Here is a 23,693-nt window from a genome sequence, read left to right as displayed (position 1 = left end):
ATTGCTGGTTGCTGGTTTTGAAAAAAATTATCAATACCAGTACAAATCAACATGACGAACCAGAGAAAACTTTTTAAGTGTAGTAGTTTGGAGCTGCCAAATACATTCAAAAAACGCTAGAGCATGATTTGCGTTATGCCTAGCTCACAATCATTGTACTGGTTCCAAACTACATCAACGATTGTGCTAAAAACGCACAATTTGGTACTGGTTCCACACCATCCAACTTTCGCGTGTACGATTCTAAACAATATTATGCTATTCTTATCTATAGAGGCGAGCTAGTGATTGGTTGAATGCTGCCAAACTAAATGAAACTGACTGATTTTCAACTCAAGTTTTCATTCACAAAGATGTGTCAATAATCATACCAAAAATTTTGGGTAACCCCAGGGCCAGATTTAGGGGCCTGGGGCAGATATTTTCGTGAAGCTCTCTTTTCTTAAAAAAAGAGGAAAAAATTTTTAAATTTTTATACGACTAAACGATTCGATGGTACTGACGAGTAAAAAAGAGGTCTCCACTCTGTCTTCACGTCGGGCCTAGGAATAGAGGGGCCCCTCGTGTCGGAAGGCCCTCGGCATTCGCCCCCAGCATTTTGAGAGAGCACATTTTCATTACACTTTCCACGGCATGTCATCCTACTAAAGTAAGACGTAGTCCTACGTCAAAAAAGATGTTTTCTTCGAACTCATCACTTAAGGTCACTCTCGAATGTAACGTCATGGCGGTTGTGGCTTTTCACATAACTCTTTCAAATTCTGTTCATACTGTAATTTCTTTTTTTAATTTCGTAAATTATTAAAGTTTAAAAAAAAAATTTTTGATTTATTTTTTAAACTTTTCTAACGTTTTCCTGAAATCTTCAACAATTTCTTTTTTTAAGGGCTACAATTATTTTCTCATTTCAAAATTGCTTTGCGTGTATCACTTTCCGCGGACTTCGATATTTACACGGAGTTTGGAGTGTTTTGGCGCGAATTTCTCAGAAAAATTATTTTCACAAGTTGTTTTTTATTTGGGTTATTGGTGCGTTTGAGAAATGAATTTCTTGGCTTATGAGGAAAAATAATTTACTGTGTTTTAGAAGCATTAGAGGAAATCTTCCATTTCTGCAAGTATGAAGAAAATATATCTAAACTTTTTTGTAGCCGACTGAATACAACACGAAGGCTTCTTCCTTTTGCGGAAATGCTTGTATCGTCACAAAACAGAGATTTCTCACAACCTGTTGGTAAATCAGGAAGATCAGAAGTAAAAATGTTATATAAGATTGGGCCCAAGATACTCCTCTGAGGCACACCAGCTTACAGGCAATCTATTAGATTCACCATTTAGATTGTTAACCTGAAGAGTGCGGCCAGTTAAATAACTTTGTATCATTTTTGTGAGGCAAAACGGAAAACTGTAATTTGACATTTTAGCTATTAAATCTTTATGCCAAACACTGTGGAATGCCTTTTTATATCTAGAAGAGCAGCTCCAGTCGAATAGCCTTCAGATTTATTAGTTCGAATCATATTTGTTACTCTGATGAGTAGTGGAATGCCCATGGCGAAAACCAAACTACTCATTTGGAAAAATTGATGTCTCATTAATAATTGTTATCATTCTATTAAGAATAATTCTTTCAAAAAGTTTGCTAATAGAGGAAAGTAAATTAGTTGGTCGATAACTTGATGCCTCAGTTGGATTCTTCTCGGGTTTTAAAATTGGAGTTACTTAGACGTTTTTCCATTTCGTAGGAAAATGTGCTAGTGCAAAGCGTTAAAAATTTTTACCAAGAAATTAAAAGAGCTTTCGGGAAGTCTTTTGATGAGGATATAGATAATCCCATAATCTCCTGGTGCTCTCATGCTTTTGAATTTTTTGAGAATAGTTCGCACCTCATTCAAGTTTGTTTCCAATACCTCTTCGGAAAAAAATTCTTGGGTGGTGATCTGATCATACTTTTGGTTCACTTCATTTTCAATAGTACTTACTACGTTTAAATTGGAGTTATGAACACTCTCAAACTACTGAGCAAGTTTTTGAGATTTTTGTTCATTCGTTAGAAAAATGCAATCACCATCTTTAAGGACTGGAATGGGCTTCGAAGGTTTCTTAAGAACATTCGAAAGCTTCCAGAAAGGTTTTGTATAAGGTTTTAGTTGTTCAACTTCTCTCATGAAGTTCTCATTTCGCAAGAGAGTGAATCTATGTTTAATTTCCTTTTGTAATTCTTGAATAATAATTTTCAAAGCAGGATCACGAGATCTTTGGTATTGACGTTCCCGTATGTTCTTCAAACGTATAGGAAGTTAAAGTTCACTGTCAATAATTGGTGCATTAAATTTCACTCGTGCCTTAGGAACTGATAAATTCCGATAAATTGAGTACTAAGCTGCTAAAATTATCTAATGCTCTGTCAATGTCAGCACTATTTTGTAAAATAATATCGTCATTCAAATTTTCTTCGCTCGTAGAACGATATCTATCTAGTGATAATTTAACACAGATCTAGTGAGATTTAAATCAGTTTCATGGGAAATATAAAATGTTATGGGAAGATGATCAGAATCAAAGTCAGCATGAGTTAATAAATCACTGCATGAATGACTTTGATTTGTTTTTTTACTCCTCTGTATGCCTGAAGGGCACTGGGTACTGAAATGCCACTGCGACATTCTTGCTGATTGTCTTTTGTGGCGGGCCCCGATTGCTGTGCACAGGTTACGGATTGTTCGTACTCATTGATGGAGTAGAACTGTTTTGTTGTAAACCTGTACCCCAATTAGGTACAACATAGTTGATGAAACTAATGACCTGCTTGGGATTGGAGCTCCATGCTTGGTATGGAGTTAAAAGGTAACTTCCTAAGAAGTTGTACCTAGAGGAAGCAAGAGCTTCGCAAGAGCAAAGCAAATGCTCTGAACTCTCTGGTTCAGATTTGCAGAATCGGCAGGTGTCGTTCAACACTACGCCGATTTTCTTTAAATGATAAAAAGCGGGACAGTGTCCGGTGAGGAGTCCCGTGATTATCCGTAGGTCACTACGATTTAGACTAAGTAGCTTTCTGGCGGTTCCAGGGTTCGGATAGATAAACTGTTTGCCTTGTCTACAACCCTGTGCCTGTTGCCATTGGGATACTATTTCTAGCCTTTCCCAAGTTAATAGTTCGCTTTAGATAGCGGAAATGGACGTACCCAGAAACGGCTCGGGACCAATAAACCGCTGAGCTGATCCCTGTCTTGCTAGGTAGTCAGCGTGTTCATTACCCTCGACTCCGCAGTGTCCGGGCACCCAAAACAGAAAAACTGAATTCTGTCGGGAAAGTTCCCGTAGAGTTTCAATGCATTCCCAAACAAGTTTGGAAGCGCATTTGACGGACTTAAGTGCTAGTAGTGCTGCTTGACTGTCCGAGAATATACCGATTTTCGCATGTCTGTAGTTGCGTTGCAGACATATTTTTGCGCAGATATATATGGCATATACCTCTGCTTGAAAAACGGTGGGCCATTTTCCCAGGTAAAACGTTTCCCTGATACCGGGTCCGTATACACCAGATCCCGTTAGGGATCCCATTTTCGAGCCGTCCGTATAAAAATTGACGATGCCAGTTGAAAGATTAGGCCCTCCATTGTTCCACATAGAGCGGTTTGTTTCAATCACTCTATATGGAATATCCATGTTGGACCTAACGTCCATCCAGTCGGAGACTGTGGTTAATAGCGGAGTTAGTTTGAACTTCCTAAGTATGCGAAGGTGGCCGATTTGGTCCCCTTCAAGTATGGTTTTCCTCCTTTGCAACCTTAGAGCGCCAAGCTCTGCTTCCTTTTTCACATGAAGATGTAGAGGTAGTAGGCAAAGCATAGCTTCCATGGCTGCAGTTGGAGTTGTTCGCATAGCGCTGGTAACCGAAAGACATGCAAGTCTTTGAACTTTTTTGAGTTTGGCTTGCGCAGTCACTTCGTTCACCTTAGGCCACCACACTAGGGCAGCATAGGTGATTCTTGGTCGGGCAATGGTCTTGTAAGACCAGAGTGCCAAGTCTGGTTTCAGTCCCCAGGTCTTACCGAAGAGAGTTCTGCAGGCCCAGATCGCTGAGATCGCTTTCTTAGCGGCATGATCCAGTTGTGCAGACCAGTTCAGTTTCTTGTCCAGAATAATTCCGAGATATTTGACTTCATTGCTGAAGCCCAGTCTAACTCCACTCAGTATTGGAGGAGTGATGGAGATCGTCCTTCGTCTGCCGAATGGAATTAGGACTGTTTTTAAGGGGTTTATGTTTAGACCCTCCTGTAAACACCATGACATGGTGGTATTCAGAGCCGTTTGCATTCGGCTCGACAGAGCTGCGTCATCTTTACCTCTGATGATGAGGACGATGTCATCGGCGTATCCAATGACCTCGTAACCAAGCTGTGAAAGCTTGTTGAGAAGTGCGTCGACAACTAGTGACCATAACAAGGGCGAGAGAACTCCTCCTTGCGGACACCCCTTGATCACTGACATTGTTACAGACGAATCTCCCAAGGTTGCTGTGATCACTCTGCTAGAGAGCATTGCGTGTATCCAGTTCCTTGAAGTTTGGTCGATTCCCTTATTAGAAAGAGCCGTATCGATTGATGCAAAGGACGTGTTATCGAAGGCCCCTTCAATATCAAGAAAGGCACATAGCGCCGTCTCCTGATAACTTAGGGACTTTTCAATCAACGTCACTAAGCTGTGAAGAGCAGTTTCTGTTGACTTGCCGCTTTGATAGGCATGTTGGTTCCTGTTTAGCGGGGAGTCTTTAAGAAACTCATCACGGATATATTTATCCATTATTTTCTCCATCAACTTGAGAAGCGATGAAGTCAGACTTATGGGTCTGAAAGTTTTAGGTAGGGTTTTGTCCTTTCTTCCAACTTTGGGGATAAACACTACCTTCACCTTCAGCCAGTTATCCGGAATATGGCCCAGGATAAAGCTGGCTCTGAAGAGGTTGATGAGTTCGGACATGATAACTGCGGCCGATTTTTGTAGAAAGATGGGTAGTATGCCGTCTGGACCAGGAGACTTCATAGGGTCGAATGAGCTTAGAGCCCAACCTATTGAAGCTTCCGTGAACAGTCGACGGGCCAGCAGGATGGACTCCCGAGACGCCATATGTCTCGAATTGTCCTGCCGCGACCCATCACTATTCAGTTCTTCGGTCTCTGTCGATCCAGGAAAGTGGGTGTTTATAAGAACCTCCAGCGTTTCCTTGGTAGTGACAGTGAGGCATCCATCCTCTTTCCTCACCTGTCCTAAACCGTTAGTATGGTCTTTGGACATCGCCTTTTGGAGCCGCGTAGCTTCCGGCAGAGTTTGGATTCTTTCACAGAAACTAACTCTGGATTTCCGTTTAGCCTTGCGTAGCTCGGCGTTGTATTTAGTGAGGGACGCCCTGTAGTCGTCCCAGTTAGACGTGACTTTTGCCCTGTTGAACAACCGCCTAGTTTCCCGACGAAGGTCACTAAGTTGATCATTCCACCAGGGTACGTCACGGCATACTGACCGCTGTGTTAGTGGACAGTTAGCGTCGAAGGCATCCATGATTCTGTTTTGTAGATCATTTGCTGCCGAATTCAGGTCAACAGAATTTCGAATGTTGCTGTAACTGAAAGTTCGTGAATCGATCAGGCGTTCCTTAAAGGATTCCCAATCTGCAGTCTTTTAAAAAGATTGCCTGTTGAAAGCGAAAAACAAAATTTCAATATCTCTCGGTAGTCTAAGACTTAGTCTCGAGCTATTGGTAAAATGCGACCGTACTGTAGGACAGTTCAAATCGATCTGAGTTTTCCTCTTTTGTTCCTCTTTCTGAATTACCGCTTCCCCAATGTTTCTAGGGCCTGGTTTCAACTGTTATGAATATTTTTTGTAATTTACTCGATTTAATATATTCAGCCCTATTATTTTCACTTAATTTGTTATCTCTTACTTATCATCTTTTGTAAGCCTTGCTCTTCAATAATCAGTTTTTTGGCTCTAGAAATCCGTATTTTTTCCCGCAGTTTTTTTGCCTGTCCAAATATGCTTAAGATACCAGGATTTGTAATCAACTTTCGTTTAGATTCCTCATGTGTTTAGTTTTCTACCGACTCATTATTTTGTATTATATTCCTCAGCTTCTAAATTGATAAAGTTTTGTTTTACCATAATTTTTCTAAGCCTCTTGATTTGCATGATTCTTTTCTTATTATGTGTTCTCAGTTATCATAGACTTTCCTTTGCTCAACATCCTCTTCAGCTCGTTTTCGTTATTATTTTAGGTTCTATGATTTAGATACATTTTCATGTAATTTTGCGATATTTTGTTGGTTATTTAACTTTCGTTCTGATCGCAAAGCTTCATAATTCTTAAGAATAAGTTTTGTGTGATTTCAGTGTTCTTTTTTTTTTAAATTGTCTTTTTTCTCAGCTGTCTGATTTTTTAAATCTCTTATTTTGTAAAGTTGCCTGTTTTTCGATTCATAATTTTCATCTTTTATATAATTGATATTACCTGCTTCTTGTGCGTGACGAAGTTAGTATGTTAACGAAAGTAACATAAAACCGCACATCTAGTTAAACGAAAAGATTGTCTCTATTTCTTTTTGTTTTATGGACAGATGAATTTTTTATTTGACTCAGAAGGTTTGTGTTATTTCGTTATTCTGTACGTATGTAAAGCCCTTGAATTCTTGTTACAATAGCAACTCAAATCACATCGCTACTCACTTGTCATCTATGCGGAAAACAAATGCTGCATCAGTTCGAAACGAACAAAAATAAAAAGGAATAAACCACAGCAAACAACCCATAAAAATTGCTATCGAATGTTTCTTCTGCGCTACTGCATCTCTCACCCGACCCCGTCCCTGTTCGCATGAGACACTTTCTCAAACTCTTGTGATCTCATTTATTATTCCATTAACCCGAATCGTGTACTGATTCATGGTGAAAATGTATGCTCCGTCGTAAAATTAACTACACCGCTATATATTATGCTTTGATGATAGCCGCAATAACAAAAAAGTTACTGCTTCAATCAGACATCATCGTCGAATAAAATAAACTTATGTACTCTGCCGTTATCAGGAGCAGGCACCAACTAGCTCTTCAAGGTTAATTTCACAAATTTTCTTTGACGGAAAGTCAATTTTCCGCTATATGGGACATGTTTGCCCAGTTTTATGATACGGATATCGAAGGAGAAATGGAACCAAGTTCGGGGCTCGTTTCACGACTGATTAGGTTTCCTTTCGCATCCACCCGTATCCACGCAAGCCAGCCGTAAGGGGGTTGACGAAGGCTACGATAAAGATTGTATATGGGAAGCAATGACCTGCTGTGGAATCCAGGCAGCAGCAGATTGACTAGGAACACGATTGGATTAAACACGCCCCTCTCGTTGGACGGGTGAAAGAAGAATAGAGCACACAGGGAACAAAACAGCCAGTAGTACCTTGCGGGAAGGAAAAGGCCTTTCTGAGTCCAAATACCACAATAAAAATAAGGCTCCCTGCTCGACTTCCGGGAATAATTTATCCTGTACACCGAGGAAATCCGGTGGCAGCAGAGAGTGATTCGATTCTGAATGCTTTGGGGCAGGTCAAATATATTCGCCATCAACTTAGACGCTGGAAACGCGTGATTGATTCAATATTAGTCTCGGGGGTCAAACAAAACAGAATATGAGGCACTTGACGGATAAGAGGCAGTAAATCCCGACGAGATTACGATGGGATTTTATTGAATTTTTAAGATTCCACCGTCGACTGAAAAGAATATCATACGTTTATTGCGAGCTTGGTTTTATCTTAGTTTATTTGTTTGAACTGTGATAAGGTTTTTATAATGAATTCCTCTTCAAGATCAATAACTGTGATGCAAAACCAAAAATATTGGCGACAGCTTTTCACAAGCATAAGTGAAAGATCAATGATTTGCATATTCAAACGAAATTTGCGAAATTCACATTTATTTTGGCAGATAAAATGACCGAAGGGCAAAACTGAAAACAGTGATTGTATTGCGGAGCAACGAAATAATAGATTTTCATTTTTTGATAAAATGCCGACTCGGGCAAGCCATCGAACGGAAAAAGAAAGAGGGAGTCGGGAGTGACATGTTTAGTTTTCCGATTTCAGTCGACTCATCCAAGTGGCCATCTCACGTAACCTCTCCCCTAACCTCCCTGTCCCTTTCGTATAATCATGCTGTTATGTTCTCGAAAGTTTCGCTGTCTGTTGGCAGCAAGGGGGAACTCGAAAGTCATATATCAATCAGATCAGTCAATCTCGCTATATCTTAGCAAAAATCCATTTCGGCTGAGCCGCACTTACCACTTCCAACGCTCGTAGATTCCAGTATGATAAACAGCGTCGTGCACCATTTCGTCAAATGGACCAGCCCACTCGGGGTCTCCAGTCTCCTGCGTCTCCCTCTGCCGCTGTCCCAAAGCATTGGTTTGTGGGGACTTTTGTGGGTTTGCCAATGATGACAACGTTTGCTCTGCCGGGCCGAGAGCGCGTCTATCCTTCTCATAGGCTAAGCCTTCGGTTGCAATGCGTAACGGCTGCTCGCATTGGCCTTGGAGTGCGAGCCCTGTATCCGCTGAACCAACAGGAGATTTCAATTTGCTGCCGGCCTTTTCAGCTGCCGCTGCTATTGATTGTTCCTAGCGTTCTCCCGGTATGGATTCCTATCGTCGGGTGTGGCAGAGTGGTTCTCGGGTTCGGCCAGAAAAAGGGATCAATTTGACACAGACGCCAACTACAATGACTACAGGCGGCAAGACACCGCTGCCGTGGGTCCAGTCGTTCGGGGATTTAGCGCCACCACTGGTGAAGCATTCGGAGCGCACAAGCGAGCATCATATCGGAAAATATGGACAAATATCGACAGTGGATGTTCGGGTCTGCTCTTTCTAGTAACTGAAAAAACTTTGCCAATCCACTGATCCGAAGATTCCATCCCTTCTTAGGCGAAATTTGTGTGGCTTATCGCATTTGACCGAAGCAAAAGAAACCGGTCCCACCACTGCCCCGGCTGGTTTAGATTGTGCGGTGAAATCTGTTGGGACGAGAGAGAAAAAAGAGAAAAAATGGCAAGCGATAAATATATCGTTTGGATGAGAATTGATTAAATGACATTTGCTGTGCACGAACTTTCGCGAAAGAAACCAACCGGTACAGGCTTAGCACCAAATACTGGCAGCTGATGTGCGAAACCCCTAATGGTTTCCGGAGCGTATCGCAGCGAATACCAAAAGCGGTGGAGTCGCCCAACCGCTGCGAAGTTATTTGGTTTTAACAAAAATCAGCAAAGATGGTACACTTTTGGGACAATTTAATAATTCTATCAAACACATGATACACGTCCACTGTAGCTAATCCAGTAAGCGGATTATGTGCGTAGAATGAGTTTGATATTAGCAACAGATTGAACGACCGGTATACAACATATGAAGGAGGATGTAAAACTGAAATAAAACAATCAGATTTTTTCACTATAGTTTGCGAAAAATGTAAAATTCGTTAGGAGTTTCAAGCGGAAGCATATTCTGTTCATTTGTGTTTTACATGATAACATATACCTACTAGGGTGTCAAAAAAAATCGATGTTTAAAAAGTCAAGGTGCTTAGCCCTAAATTGAAAGATAATGTTATTTGTAGCATTTTTGTAGAACATTTCGACTTTCTAAAAAATTCTTTTCAGGTTGTCCAAACGTGATTTATGAAAAAAATACTTTTTCTAAGCTACAAAACCACTCTTTGCACTTTTTTCAATGCTGTTCGATTGCCACATTTTTTAATATATTTTTTTTATTTTTGTGAGGTTATTTTTGAATAATTTGCATGGTTAAGTTCAGCATCACATTCAGTTATTTGACTCACAGAGCCCATCAAACATCATAGAAATATTAATTTTTCCCATAATTTTTAGATCTCTTCAAAACACAAATAAAAAAAAAATTTTGATCGAAAACTGAAATTTTCACTACGAAGCGAAATTCATGACCAAAATTTACATGACAAATGATCCTTGATATCTTATCGGGGGGCAGAGAAATTGGCATTTTTATATGTGATGGAAAACTTTTCATTTTTACAAATTTGTCAAATAACTGTTTTATTTTGGAAGATAAAAAATAACAATGTTCAGAAAACAAATGCATTTTTAGATGGCTGGAAACTTAGTCGAAGGCTTAAAAATTCGGGACAATCTGCGAAAAAAGTAAGAACGAAAATTGTGATTTTAAGTGCCTTTAATAGAAAACTTTGTGTTGCTCGTAATATGTAAGAGATAGAAACATGATGTCTTCGGCAAATTTTCTTGTTTAAAGATTACTTAAAACTTTGCCGAAGGCACCTTGCGTCTATCTTAATCTAGTCTAGTCTAGTCTAGTCTACACTGGCTGTGTTAGTGTAGAGTACATAAAAGGATCCTGAAAAATGATATCCACCATTTAAAAAGTAGGAGGTTGTATCCAAGACACGACCGCATAAATGACGTAGAACTACGTACACTATTAACAAATGCATTGAGTGTTTCATTACCCTAGTAACACAACTGTTTTTATCAAAGTTTTATCAAAGCTTTTTTGTCTGTATTGAGCGCTATTAAACATTGATAAAACCAATATTTTTACTTGGGTAATGAGTTATAAAGTCTACTAATGAAGGGTTGTGAATTTCGTGAACCGGATTCAGCAGTTAGCAGATCGTGCCGAGTTAAAAACCATACACAGCACACACACAAATTATACCATATCATAGACACACACACACATCAAACCATATCATTCTACACGCAAAACTTTTCCTTATTACTTTAGAAGCAATAGCGCAAAATTGCCTTTTAAGTAACAAATCCATTACTAAAAAGGCAATAAAATTCTTCCCCAGTCAAGTAACAACACATACTGTCATATATTTAGCACGTGTTACGGGAGTACGACTATCTAACAGTGGTCGTTTCAACCACATGCAACATTTTTTCTGTCGAAAAATGCTCCCTTTCCGTCTCAAGTCAAAAAAAATCACATACAGTCGCATATGTTGCACATGTTAGGCCTCTGCTAGGCTAGGTAAACAAACAGCCGTGAATATAGCTGTTTATTTACCTACGACAAGCATCTCACCCCATCGCTCGTGTTGGCGTTCAGCCTGGCAGAGGCCTTACAAGTTTCTTCAATCTCCAGTTCATCCGGTGTGCGTGTTTTTAGTTCGCTCGTTGTGTGCATACAGAGTAGCGAAAAAATATGACAAGAGCTGCCAAGCAGCATTTTCCCCGTCATAGAGTATGCAAACGTTGATGATTTCAATGACTTGAAATGCGCCTTAAAATGACATCACGATCTGTAAACTACGTTAGTGAAAAACAAAAACATTCACTTTCTTGCAAGCTATCTACAGCACATAATCATTGGTTCATGGAAACTCATTTGGACCTGTTTGAAAATACAAAACTTGTGCCCATCCAGAACAATATTCGCAACTTCTGCAAGTCTGGTCAGACAGTATTATATATTTCCATTTCAAGTAAACACTGGGGGACGAAACGAAAGTGTTTCTAATTAGACATTTGAGGTTGACGTTTGAGATTCTGTTTATGTGTGGATGGAGGGGACAAAAATGAACCAGATCGTTGCATCAATACAAATGCAGCGAGTGAAGTCTTGCTAACACATGCATTGCGGTGCTTGGCTGTATGTTCTCCTGCAGAAACACATACAAGTGTGTGGCCGTCATAATTTTTATTACTTTTTGTTTGTTACTTTTTGTGTATAATGCGCAGACATGAGACACAAAAAGTAATAAAAAATTGCCTTAAAGTAATAAAATGTTCCCCGTTTGCGTTGGGTGTACCATACACACATCATACCATATCATACACACATACGCACATGATACCATATCATACACACACAGCAAGCAAGCGACCAATCAGAGGACGTTATTTTTATTTCAACAAGGCTTGACAATTTTCAATAGTGCAATAGTTCGTAGATTCAAACAACATTTTTCTGCATTTGGGCAGATGCGTGTATAATTTTCCAATCGATTGCTGCAAGAATGAAGAAAATCGGTTGAAAACCTACCGACCTATAAGCATTTGAAAAGGGACAAATTTCGTCCCAGTTTTTCAGTTTGCATCCCTGTGTGGTATGCTAAAGTAAAACGTAGTTCTATGTCAAAAAAAAAAGATTTCCATACATTTTTCTTGTCAACGGCCAGGCCTACTGTGTAGCGCAATATGATACAATATAATCTAAGAACGGGGTCAATCCGTACCAACCGATCCGTATGTAATAAGTAATATAATTCGTTGGAAGTGGCAAAGCTAAGAAAGTACACTCCTTTGTTGACCAATCTCCTGGGATGGAACATAGGTATTTACCCCTTATGTTCGAGTTTTGAAACCAAGGATATAGCGCCTATACTCGCTTCAACTGTTACGGTTGGAACTTGAGTACTAACTCTAGTCCTAGCATTTTATCTTATGGTTATAGCGCCATTACAAGCTCTCTGAAAGGAATATGGATTAGGAAATAAATATGAGTTCCATATATAATAATAATTTGCCTATATCTCCTGTTTCTTGATCAAAGTTAATGGCTCCTCTCTGACACTTCGCGTGCACTAACATGAGTCAACTCTCGCTTGTAAACGATCACATGGAACGAGCTCACCATCCAGGATTCCGTTCTTGTCGACATTCGGTCTTGCCGGACTCAAACGGCCACTGAAATCGAAACCAAAAATGTTTTGACCTTGAACGCCCGCAGCGACAGTGACGAAATGATGGTGGCCATCCTTTATGATTTCTAAATTTTTCACTGATATCACTCGACTCCGATTCAAAAATACTATCAGACGCTAGAGGGGCTCTGATGCTACCACGAACGCCTGTTTCTACTATTCCGCTGAAATTTTGAAGGCCATTATGCCGGATGGGATGTATTTTTTTCTATTCTTGAATCACTTTAATGACAACACCTCAAGCACGTAGCAATAAAACACTATTGCACTACTGGTAGTTTAGAAAATGTACCACAAGGAAACACCTTTGGTGAATTGATCACCCATATTTCTACATTAAGGTGAAACCTCATTGAATCCAAAAATGGCTGACTTCGAGTCACCACTTCGAATTTTCGAAAGCATAAGACTCGGAAATAATTAATGCGTTCCCTGAGAAAATGCTATTTTATGTTTGCTGTGGTGAAGCAAACATAAAATAGCATTTTCATAGGAAACGCATTAAAGAATTCGACGCTGCGGCAAGTCTTTCGGCTTCAATTCTTTTACAAGCTGTATTTTGTAAGGCTTTACACCAAGATCCTTTCGTAAAATCTTCACGGTCTTCCACTACACTGGCTGATACGGCAACAATATTTTCTTCTGTACGCACTCTATGTATACGTGTTGGTGGGTTTATGTCCAACAGAGTAAAACTGGTTTGAAATTTCGTCACAATAGCTTGAATAGCTTGCTCAGTAGGTCGATTATGACGACCATAAAATGGTCATAATGCGCGAAAAAATTTTTTACAGAGGACGAATTTTGGTAATAAAATTCGATTATTTGTAAGCGTTGTTCAGGCGTAAGTCTGTTAATGGTGAAATGGCAAACCATACTGAGTACATTAGACTTTGACAGCCATCAGAACTCCCGCGTGAACTGTCAAATCTGAATACACGAAAAACCAAATAGCAAAAAAATCACCCTTTATAAACACCTTGGGACTGAGGGACGGGCAAATAGGCAAAGAATCAACTGCCTGCCTCTTTCTGTTCTGAATAAGCGCAGTATGCAGTTCAAAAAGAAATTCATTTTCCTATCTCAATCACATGTAAAATTCTGGCACTGAATCAGGCAATAAAATTTCTTCTCATGGGCAGTACGCAGCTAAAAAGAAATCACAAACCGAAAGGGAAAACAAAGTTCAATTGGTGTGAGTCCGGCTGTGAAGCGAAATGTCATTTGTTCTTGCGCGGAATAATAAGCACTGACATTATTCAGGTACTGAAAGAGTCAGGCACAGAGCTGCTTTATTTTGAAAACTCCGTATGCACTCGTAAAAAAATCTGTATTTTTCTGTATTTTATTCGTGAGCTTACAAGTGCTTGGGGTTATGGTAGTCAGGCATGGAATCCGACTTTAAATCTCGCCTAAAACCATTAAAAGGTTGGGAAAAATTCTTGAAAGAAAACTCAGGTGTATAACCGTGTTTAACCTTTGTTATTACCTTTGTTTTTTACCTTTTGCCTTTGTCCTAGAAAGGTATAGCAATCACTGAAAAAACTAAAGGTATAAAAGTGCTCCAAAGGGCCGAATGTCGTATATCACTCGACTTAGTTCGACGAGCTGAGCATTTTCTGTATGTGTGTGTGTATGTGTGTGTGTATGTGCGTGTGTATGTGTGTGTGTAACGCTCCCCCAATCTCACTCGATTTTTTCAGAGATGGCTGGACCGATTTCAATGAATTAAATTGCAAATGAAAGGTCTATTTGCCCCATAAGACCCTACTGAATTTTTTTGTAATCGGATTTCTAGTTTAGAGGTTATGTATCAAAATGTAAAAATCACGAAACATCAATATCTCAGAAACTACGCAACCGATTTGAATTAATTTCAAATGAACGAGCTACCTTAAAAACCCTTAACTTTTGAATTTCATTAAGATTAAACATGTGGTTCAAAAGTTACGAAAAGAAACGTGTTCTCGAGACTATTTAATCTCACTCATGTTTCTCGGAGATGGCTGGACCGATTTTCATAAAATCAGTGTTAAATGGAAGGTCTAGCTGCCCCATAAGACCCTATTGATTTTTTGCAATCGGACTTTTACTTTGCCTGTTATGTTAAAAAATGTGAAATACAGCTATTTTTTTTTTAAATGAACGGGCTAGCTAAGGGTTAACTGATGAATTATGATTGAACAAGTGGTTATATGATCCGGCTGCTCTATACGTTCCCATTTTATTCGATTATAATCGAACTTAAGCAACCGTTATATATTAAATTGTTAAAACAACGAGTCTATTATCTCAAAGATTACACAACTTGTTCAACATAACTAGCGTCATACGAACGAGATATCTCTTAAACTTAGAAATAACTAACTTCATAAAAACTTTATATGTAGTTCAAAAGTTATGGAACGAAAAGAAAATCAAAGACTATTCAACACTATACCTGCTTTGATCAATATACGTGGCCTAAACATAATTTAAATGTGGTTTCGTACTATTTGAACGTTCCCGCTATCGCTCGTGATGAAATTGTTCGAAATTAAAAGTCATTTCTTTTATTTCGCTATTTCTTAAGCACTAACATTACGTCAAATTTGATATTTTATACTTCAATTACAACATCAATATTCTAGAACCCAAAGAGTGAATTTACTTTTATTGGATTGAAGCGTACATGTAAATCTATTTTTACAAATAATAAGTTGGAATGAGAAAGGCTGGGTCTGACCGCTAGGTGGAATAATTCAGGTTTTTGACGTAGGACTACGTCTAACCGCACTATATCGAGATACATTCCGCGAAAACTAAAACCAAGATGTAACGTCGGAATGAAAGATTTCAAACGGTTATACTGATGTAACCACATGATGGATCACAATAGTCAATATGTCGTTGGATTGATAAACTGATGGACAATTTTGTGATTTTTCAACTTTCATTATCACTTCAATGTTAAACAGTGAAAATTGAATAAGAGTTTCAAGGTTGAATTTTCACCAACAAAGTACCAATCATATGCAAGCACGCCTGCACAGACTTCATGACTAGACAACAAATGCCTGCTGAGATATCCTGTATAGCAGTGGAAAAAAATTTTGACAGAATCTCCCCGTCCCAATAGGTCAACTAATGTTAGTTTCCATGAGCCTAGGCTATTTTGATGTCTTGAAAGTGAAGCTTTTTCGGAAAGTTCGTAACCACCTCCACTATCAGAAAGTATTATGTTCTGCTGTTAATATATATGTTAATGTTAATAAAACTGATGTCTTGAAGGAGAATATGATGGCACAGGCAACAGTACTGCACCGAGCAATGTATGAACAGAGCGCTGGTTACTCGTCGTCTATCAGTGCAAAATAACTCGAAATTCATTTTTGTGCAGTCAAGCCTAGTAAAAACTTCATTGCCGCAGTTGACGCACAGTGGGGCGTGGAACACAATCGAATTGCCGTTTGAATTGTCTTCTTCTTCTTCTTCTTGTTTCGTATAGCAGCAAATATCAGAATTTAATATAATATTTCGCCTTTGCGGGTGCCGCGAAATACGCTGTGCCGCCGGAGACAACAAAATGCGTTGTTTATTTTTGAACTCTACACTCTGCTTTTTTCAGATTTATTTGAATAACTGAATATAGGGTATTAAAAAGAGAATAGAAAACCAAAATCAAAGATAACTAGAACAAGATACTTAATTTCCATATATTTCATACATTTTGAATACGACTGATTTCCGACGGTTAGTGCTGCCATCTGATGACTTAAATTCTCATAAAATTGTCACTATGAGTAAAACCGATTTATCGTGCATAGTCCGGCATCGATCGTTGAGCTGTTCAAGATTGTATATGAAAAAGGTGTAGTAGTTTGGTCAGCTCGACGCTCAAGATAGCATGCAAATTAATGATATTGTCATTTTTTGCACTTAATGCTATTGCCATATTTTTTGCACTTCAAAGTACGAAAGAAAAGTGTGGGGTTATGTTTATTATTAGGCCCATTCTACCAACACTTAAAGTTTGATATGTCGAAAGCCAGGTTTTAGAACCATTGTGCATAAGGTCAGGTTCACCGGGGCACCCGATTTTTGTTTTATTAACCTCGGCAAATGTGGAAAACTTGGCTGTAAAGCGTGCTCACAGCGGTTATCAGTAATTTCTGATGGTACGCTTAATTTTAAATGATGCGCCAATAATTATTGATTCTTCCGGAAAGTTTCATGTTTGAGAACTAAACATTCGTACACATTATCATCATTTTTCGGATGGCAGCACCGTACAGTCGTCCACATGGATACTGAAAAAATTGTTTCGTCTTTCAGCAGCCATGCCTTGGCCTTGTCGTCAGTTGATTTTGATGTCCGATGAATTCTGCAAGAGTCAGGTATCTTGTTCTAGTCATCTTTGCCAAAATGCCCCGTACAGATCTTTAAACAGGTAGTTAAACGAGCTGTACTGAAGATTATATTTTACTAGCTAAATGAATTTAGTCCAATATGACAATACTAGTTGCATCCCGCGGTGGTGGTATAGAGGAAACCCAAATTCTTTTTTACTTGATATTAGAGTTCCGACATTAGTATTTGTATTTTTCAATTGAAAAATTTCTTGAATTAGCATTTGCATAAAATATATTACTTTCCCTAACCTTACTTGTAATTGAACAACGCTATGCGAACATTAATTGCTGAGACTAATGTTGTGCATCACTCTAGCCCAGTGTATTTTCGAAGATAACGGACATATAACTTTCACATATGGTATCTTCGTTGTTCTTTGGTATCTTGAAACTGATCAAATTTTTTCTGATTGATTCTGTATACTGATAAAACGTTTAAATTGACCTGAATTGAATGCTAACATGTTCATAAAATTCTATGTCAATTTCAAATTTTCTATGAATATACATTTTCTACTAAAATTGTACTTCGTTATAGATGTTTTTTCCACGAGCTTGTAACTGCAAAAAAAAAAAAATATAGGACATCTTTGCCGCTTTGTGATCGGTGAGTGAGCCAACTTTAACAAGACAAATAGATATAGAAGGAAGTTTAATTTCTACTAAATCGTACTCAATTGAATATTTTATAAAATGTTGTCTTTTCGCGTAGTAAAGAAAACTCGCTAAAAAGCAAAGCAAAGCCTTGGTGCTACATTCCGATTCGGAACTTGACCTTCTGTTTACTATACACAGACTTCGCAGCCATCCGTTAAGTGTACAAGACAATTGCGGGGCTAGCGCTACGATCCTACTGACACTAACAGTCTCTCCCGAGTTGAGACTCGAACCTACGACGACCGGCTTGTTAGGCCAGCATCGTACCTCGAGACCAGATGGGGAGACAAAGAAAATTCGCTGTATTAGAATAAAAGCTATTCATCAATGGTCCAGAAACCAAATTTAGGGGGAAATTTGGGTCTAGAGCTCTATAGCAATATTTTAGGGTGATCAAAATTTTCGATGCTATCAAGTATATAACTTTTTTATTCTTGTAAATAGAAAACCTTGTTCTACAATTTCATAGCTCCAATAATTTTAAGTAACATTTAAAAAAAAAAGTTTTTCTCTAAAACGTTGCTATAGAGCTCTAGTCCCATTAAATTTGATTCCTGGATCAATGTTAAAGAGAATATTTTTTCTTCTAAAATAGAGTGCTGCAAAAAAATAATCAAAAAACAGACCCCGTTCGATTTTGGTAACACACCAGAATTTTTCCTGTTGCCAAAATCGAACCACGCCAAAAATGAACGGTTTTTATTCATGACTTTTTTGACTTTTTAAGTGGCCAAAGACGACCTTAACGGTAGAAATGGCCACCAATGAACTAGTTTTAGTTTCAAGTCGTTTGAAGTGTCGCTTGATGAATTTAGGCTGACGACCACCTGAACCAAAATACTTTCCTTTTGGAAGATGTTGAGCTTTAATTGGTTAAAATATATCAAGCAAACTACAAAAGTAAAACGAACTCAAATCAAACATAGCTCCAAAATAAAAATATAAAATTATTGTTGTCCTACGTCAACTATGCGGTCGTGTCTTGGATACCACCCTCCTACTATTTTACTAAACAAAGTTATAAAATCGGTCTAAAAACGCAAAATAGATCCAAGGCCCGGAGGACCGAACCTTATATACCATTCGACTCAGCTCGACCAACTGAGCAATGTCTGTTCGTGTGTATATGTGTGTGTATGTGTGTATGTGTGTATGTGTGTATGTGTGTATGTGTGTTGTCTGTATGTATGTGCCGCAAAATACTAGCGCACCTTTCTTACAGAACGCAATATCCGATTTTGATGATCTTATACGCAAACGAATGCTACTGTGCTCCCCTAGAATGCTATCGAGTGGATTTTTGATTAGTGGCTTAGTTCTCAAAATATTGATCGAAGAGTATTTTTTACATAAGATATCAACCTTTTAAGGCAAAATGAATGGCATGGAGATCCATGTGTTAAACACCAATCGACTCAGATCGACGAACTGATCAATTTATGTGTGTATGTGTATGTGTGCTTGTATGTATGTATGTGTAAATATGTTGTTTATATGTATCGGAATCGAAACAAAAAAATTACAAAAAAACGCTCATTTTACAGAACGCATATTCCGATTTTGATGTTCGCATGCTCAAATGTACGCCCTAGAGTTGTTTAAAAATCATCTCAAGTGCGAATTTTTATTGGTAGCTTGAACTGTAGAAATTGGACCGAAGTATATTTCAGACATGGGATATTTTACTTTTTGGATAATTCATCTCTCTTCCTGCTCTCTCTTCTTCTCTATCCCTCTATTTCTTTTTTTTTCGTATCGCTAATTATTTCTCCAAAGGAAACAACAATCATCGACAACTTTGCATAATTTTTAAACGCTTCGTAGTGCGTCTCAACTGGTGTAAATAAATTACCCTTTAGCTTTTTCTTAAAAATTTGAATTAGGGGAAACTGCAATGCTTACTTAACTCCTTTTTTGCCTTGCGAAGCTTCCGTTCTCACTTCTTTAAAATATATATTAAATTGTACGTTGAACCCAGATTTGCGAAGAATAAGAATCTTCTACAGCTTTCGGGAGCCAAACATTGCAGCAAAACTTGATCTCACAGTGTTCAAATGTAACACAATTGACAATGCAGATATTTTGAAAAGCTTTATCAAAGATGTATAGACCTATTCACGTACGAATATGTTAGTGCCACCCGTTTGCAATGCTACATTTTGAACAGCTGGAAAACTTTTCAGTTGAACACTTATTCTATGTTTTCAATTCAGTTCTGAATATACTTTTCACTCGTGACCAGGAATCTACAGTTGATGGTGAACGTAATTGGCAAAATAAGGAAAAAGTTTTGAGAAATTGTGAACATCGAGATGCGATGATTTACAGTTTCGATGAAACTGAAGCAACTTTACATTGCTATACACGTTTACTAGTGTGCACAGGTGAAAAGTTACGTATCTCTATGATATGATACACTATGCTCATGTAAGATATAAATATTCCTTTCTAATTTGAGACTGAGTGCAATCAGAGTATCCATGTTATTCGCTTCTCGTTATCGCAGCAAGTTTTATAAAATCTTCATTTCGAATTTTATCATACAGACTAGACCTCTGAAAAGAATAATGTTCTCGACTGCGCTCTGAAAATCCAAAATTCGTAAATGTCGTAAAAAACCTTAATTTTCAGATTTTTTGCATGTGTTCAATTCGTAAAAAAATATAAGATGCTGATTTATAATTCTAGGTCCTGCGATTTCTAAAGCGAAAGTGATATTCAAACCTGGATTATGGGGATTTAAAAAAAAGAACTACATTAAACTTACATACATATTTGCTGTTCTAGTAAGAAATCAGCATCATTGTTATCTATTACTGTTTCCTCACGTTCGATTATATCAAGAAGAAATTTGAGTTGCTTCTAACTAGCCTTTAAAAATTGGTTTGGGATCGAAAAAATAACACTAATATTCTGCCCATAATCGCATATAGAAAGAAGAAGAAGAAGAACTGAACATCAGACACGGATCACCGGTGGTTGGTTACCGGACCAGAATAACTTCCGAGTTCCAAGGGATGCAGATGTGGATTTGGATGGAAGCTTTTTAGACAAAAAAGTTGAAAAAGTTAAGTAGTGTGACAAATATGCAGTTATTTACGCTATGTGACAAAACAACTTGGTATTTTTTACGACTTTTTTCACACAAACATGAGCATATTTTTTCAGATGTAAAAAGCACATCCTATTCTAAGCATTTCCCAATAAAAAGCACGAAATCCATGAAATGTCGAATGTTACAATTATGCGATTACAGGCAGTATACTCCAGTGACAATATTTGCGAAACCCACGTCAAGCTTTAATTCAATGATCGTATTTGGTTTTTTCCTATGTACTCTCGAAACAGGTATTTTTCTCGCTTAGCCAAATGTCGGATGTCTAGAAGAAATCAAAGAAAAGCAAGTTGCCGCTTAGTTGAACGTCGGACGCCCAGCAGAAGTCGAACAGAAGTAATAACAGGGCAAAAGAAGAGCGTTGGTTGCCATCAACGCAAATGCAATATAATTACAATCAGGCGCAAATATTCAACGTTGAACGAGAAACAGATTTTAAAGCCTACTCGCACCTATACAAATTCTCATTCGGAACTGCTTGTGAAAACCGAATCGGCCAGTTTGGCGGTTATGCGGGAAACGCATTCGAAAAACAGAAAACAGAAGAAGAACAGAGAAACAGAAAACACCATATTACAAGATTGATTGCAAGGGATTGAGATAAGAAAGAAATTTCTTTTCAACTGCATACCACGCTATAAAACATGTCAAGGTTTTACAAAAACGCATGTGCTCTGTTACGATATTATCTTGTCACTTTAATGTAAGCTACAGGATCTGTTTCGATGGATTTGAAATTTAGATATTTTATTTCAAAGCAAATTATTTTTGATTTATTCTATTTTTGAACATAATTAACAATTTCTGATAATAAGGTTTTAGCTGCAACTAGCTTGAAAACCGTGTAGCATTGAATAGGGTTGGTAAACGGCTGGGCAGTGCGTACCAACAGTACACCCGTACTAGTTGGCATAACATAGACCCCAGTGTGGTCCAAAGCATAGTGCCCAGCAACTCCTATACCTTTTTTTTCCTATATGGGCTTCCTCACTGCGACCAGAATCGTAGATCTATTGTGAGATATGCCCGGGTGTCTGCTGTATCACGCACTTCTGTTAATATCAATACCTCTATTGAGAAGTGGCAACTCCTATACCTACCTCCCCGTGGTACCGACTGGGATACGAGCAACCAAGGGAAGATCGGTGAACCGGTGGGAACTTGGTCGTATGTTGACAGGGAAGGGGGAGCTGCTTCACTAGGAGGGCAGCTTGTCCGAGCGTCTGTTCCCCATGTTAGGTGCAGCTCAAACAGCGTCTGATCCGGATATTGGCTCGGACCACTACCTAGTGGCGGTATCATTGCGCTCAAAACTGTCGACCGTATACTACGCGCGACACCGCGGGACCCCGCGGCTCATTATTAAGCAGCTCCGGAACTCCTAGGCTGCGGAAGAATACGCGCAACAGCTTGAAGCGGTGCTACCCACGGCGGAGAGGCTGGGCATTGCCTCTCGAAGACGGCTGGTGCAGCATTCGCAAAGCTATCGGGGAGACCGCAACGGCGACATTAGGAGTGGAAGCATCATGTGGCAGAAACGACTGGTTTGACGGGGAGTGCGAGGAAGCGGTGAATGAGAAGAACCGGACCTGGGCGATATATCTGGGCAGGTCAACGAGAGAGAACAAGGCTAATAACAAACGGGCACGGAACGAAATGACCACGATTTTCAGACGAAAAAAACGCCAGCAAGGGGATCGTGAACATGAGGAGCTGGAGCAGCTGTACCGTGCCAGTGAAACACGGAAGTTCTATGAGAAGGTAAACCAGTCTCGCAGGGGCGATGTGCCGCAAGCCAACATGTGCAACGACGCGGATAGGAACCTTCTCACGGATGCCAGCGAGGTGGTCGACAGGTGGAAGTAGTACTTCGATGGACACCTGAATGTTGAAACAGTAAACAGAAGCGGAGCAGGAACTGACCTAGAAGCACCAGCAGCGGATGACCGAGTACCAGCCCCCAATATTCATGAAGTTCTTTGTGAGATCGGGAAGCTGAAAAACAACAAAGCCGCAGGCAAAGACGGACTGCCGAGCGAGCTCTTGAAACATGGAAGAGAGGCGCTGGCTAGAGCGCTGCACTGGGTCATTTCCAGGATTTGAGAGGATGAAAAACTGCCAGAAGAGTGGATGGAGGGAGTCGTCTGTCCCATCTACAAGAAGGGCGACAAGCTGGAGTGCCGCAACTACCGCGGTATCTCGCTAATCAATGCCGCCTACAAAATACTCTCACAGATCCTATTCCGTCGTCTATCACCTTTTAACCAGGAGGTTCGTGGGTCAGTACCAAGCGGGTTTCATGGGAGCCCGTGCCACCACGGACCAGATCTTCTCAATCCGACAGATCTTACAGAAATGTCGCGAGTACAACGTGCCCACACATCACATCTTCATTGACTTCACGGCGGCCTATGATACAGTCGATCGAGAACAGCTATGGCAGATCATGCACGACAACGGATTTCCAGATAAACTGACTCGATTGATCAGAGCCACCATGGCGCAAGTGATGTACTTTGAATCGTGCAGAGGGTTGAGACAAGGTGATGGACTTTCCTGTTTGATGTTTAACATCGCCCTTGAAGGTGTGATCCGGAGGGCGAGCATCGAAACGAGGGGAACGATTTTCACAAGATCTGTTCAGCTTCTGGGCTTCGCGGATGACTTCGACATCATATTACGTAACTTTGCGACGGCGGAGGAAACTTACGCTCGACTAAAACCATGAACTGCACGCGCTGCTTGGAGAAAATCCCATTGCACACCTGGCGAAAGTCA

The 23,693-nt window shown here is 39.3% G+C and overlaps 1 protein-coding gene across 4 annotated transcripts in view; it reads right to left on the bottom strand.

The window, feature by feature from the left end:
- LOC129732484 (uncharacterized) overlaps window positions 1-23,693 on the bottom strand; it is a 227,407-nt gene that overhangs the window by 72,194 nt on the left and 131,520 nt on the right. For all 4 annotated transcript variants that reach the window (XR_008729272.1, XR_008729273.1, XM_055693392.1 and 1 more), the window contains one exon: window positions 8,331-9,060. Coding sequence is in view for 2 of the 4 variants with exons in the window: in XM_055693392.1 (XP_055549367.1) it covers window positions 8,331-8,532 (202 nt within the window). In the remaining 2 variants the exon portion in view is untranslated. The remainder of the gene's footprint in view (window positions 1-8,330; window positions 9,061-23,693) is intronic.

This window comes from Wyeomyia smithii, chromosome 3 (assembly GCF_029784165.1).
Source record: "Wyeomyia smithii strain HCP4-BCI-WySm-NY-G18 chromosome 3, ASM2978416v1, whole genome shotgun sequence".
Classification (NCBI taxonomy): Eukaryota; Metazoa; Arthropoda; class Insecta; order Diptera; family Culicidae; genus Wyeomyia; species Wyeomyia smithii.
The sequence above is the reverse complement of the archived record's forward strand: the minus strand, read 5'-3'. Positions and strand labels throughout refer to the sequence as shown.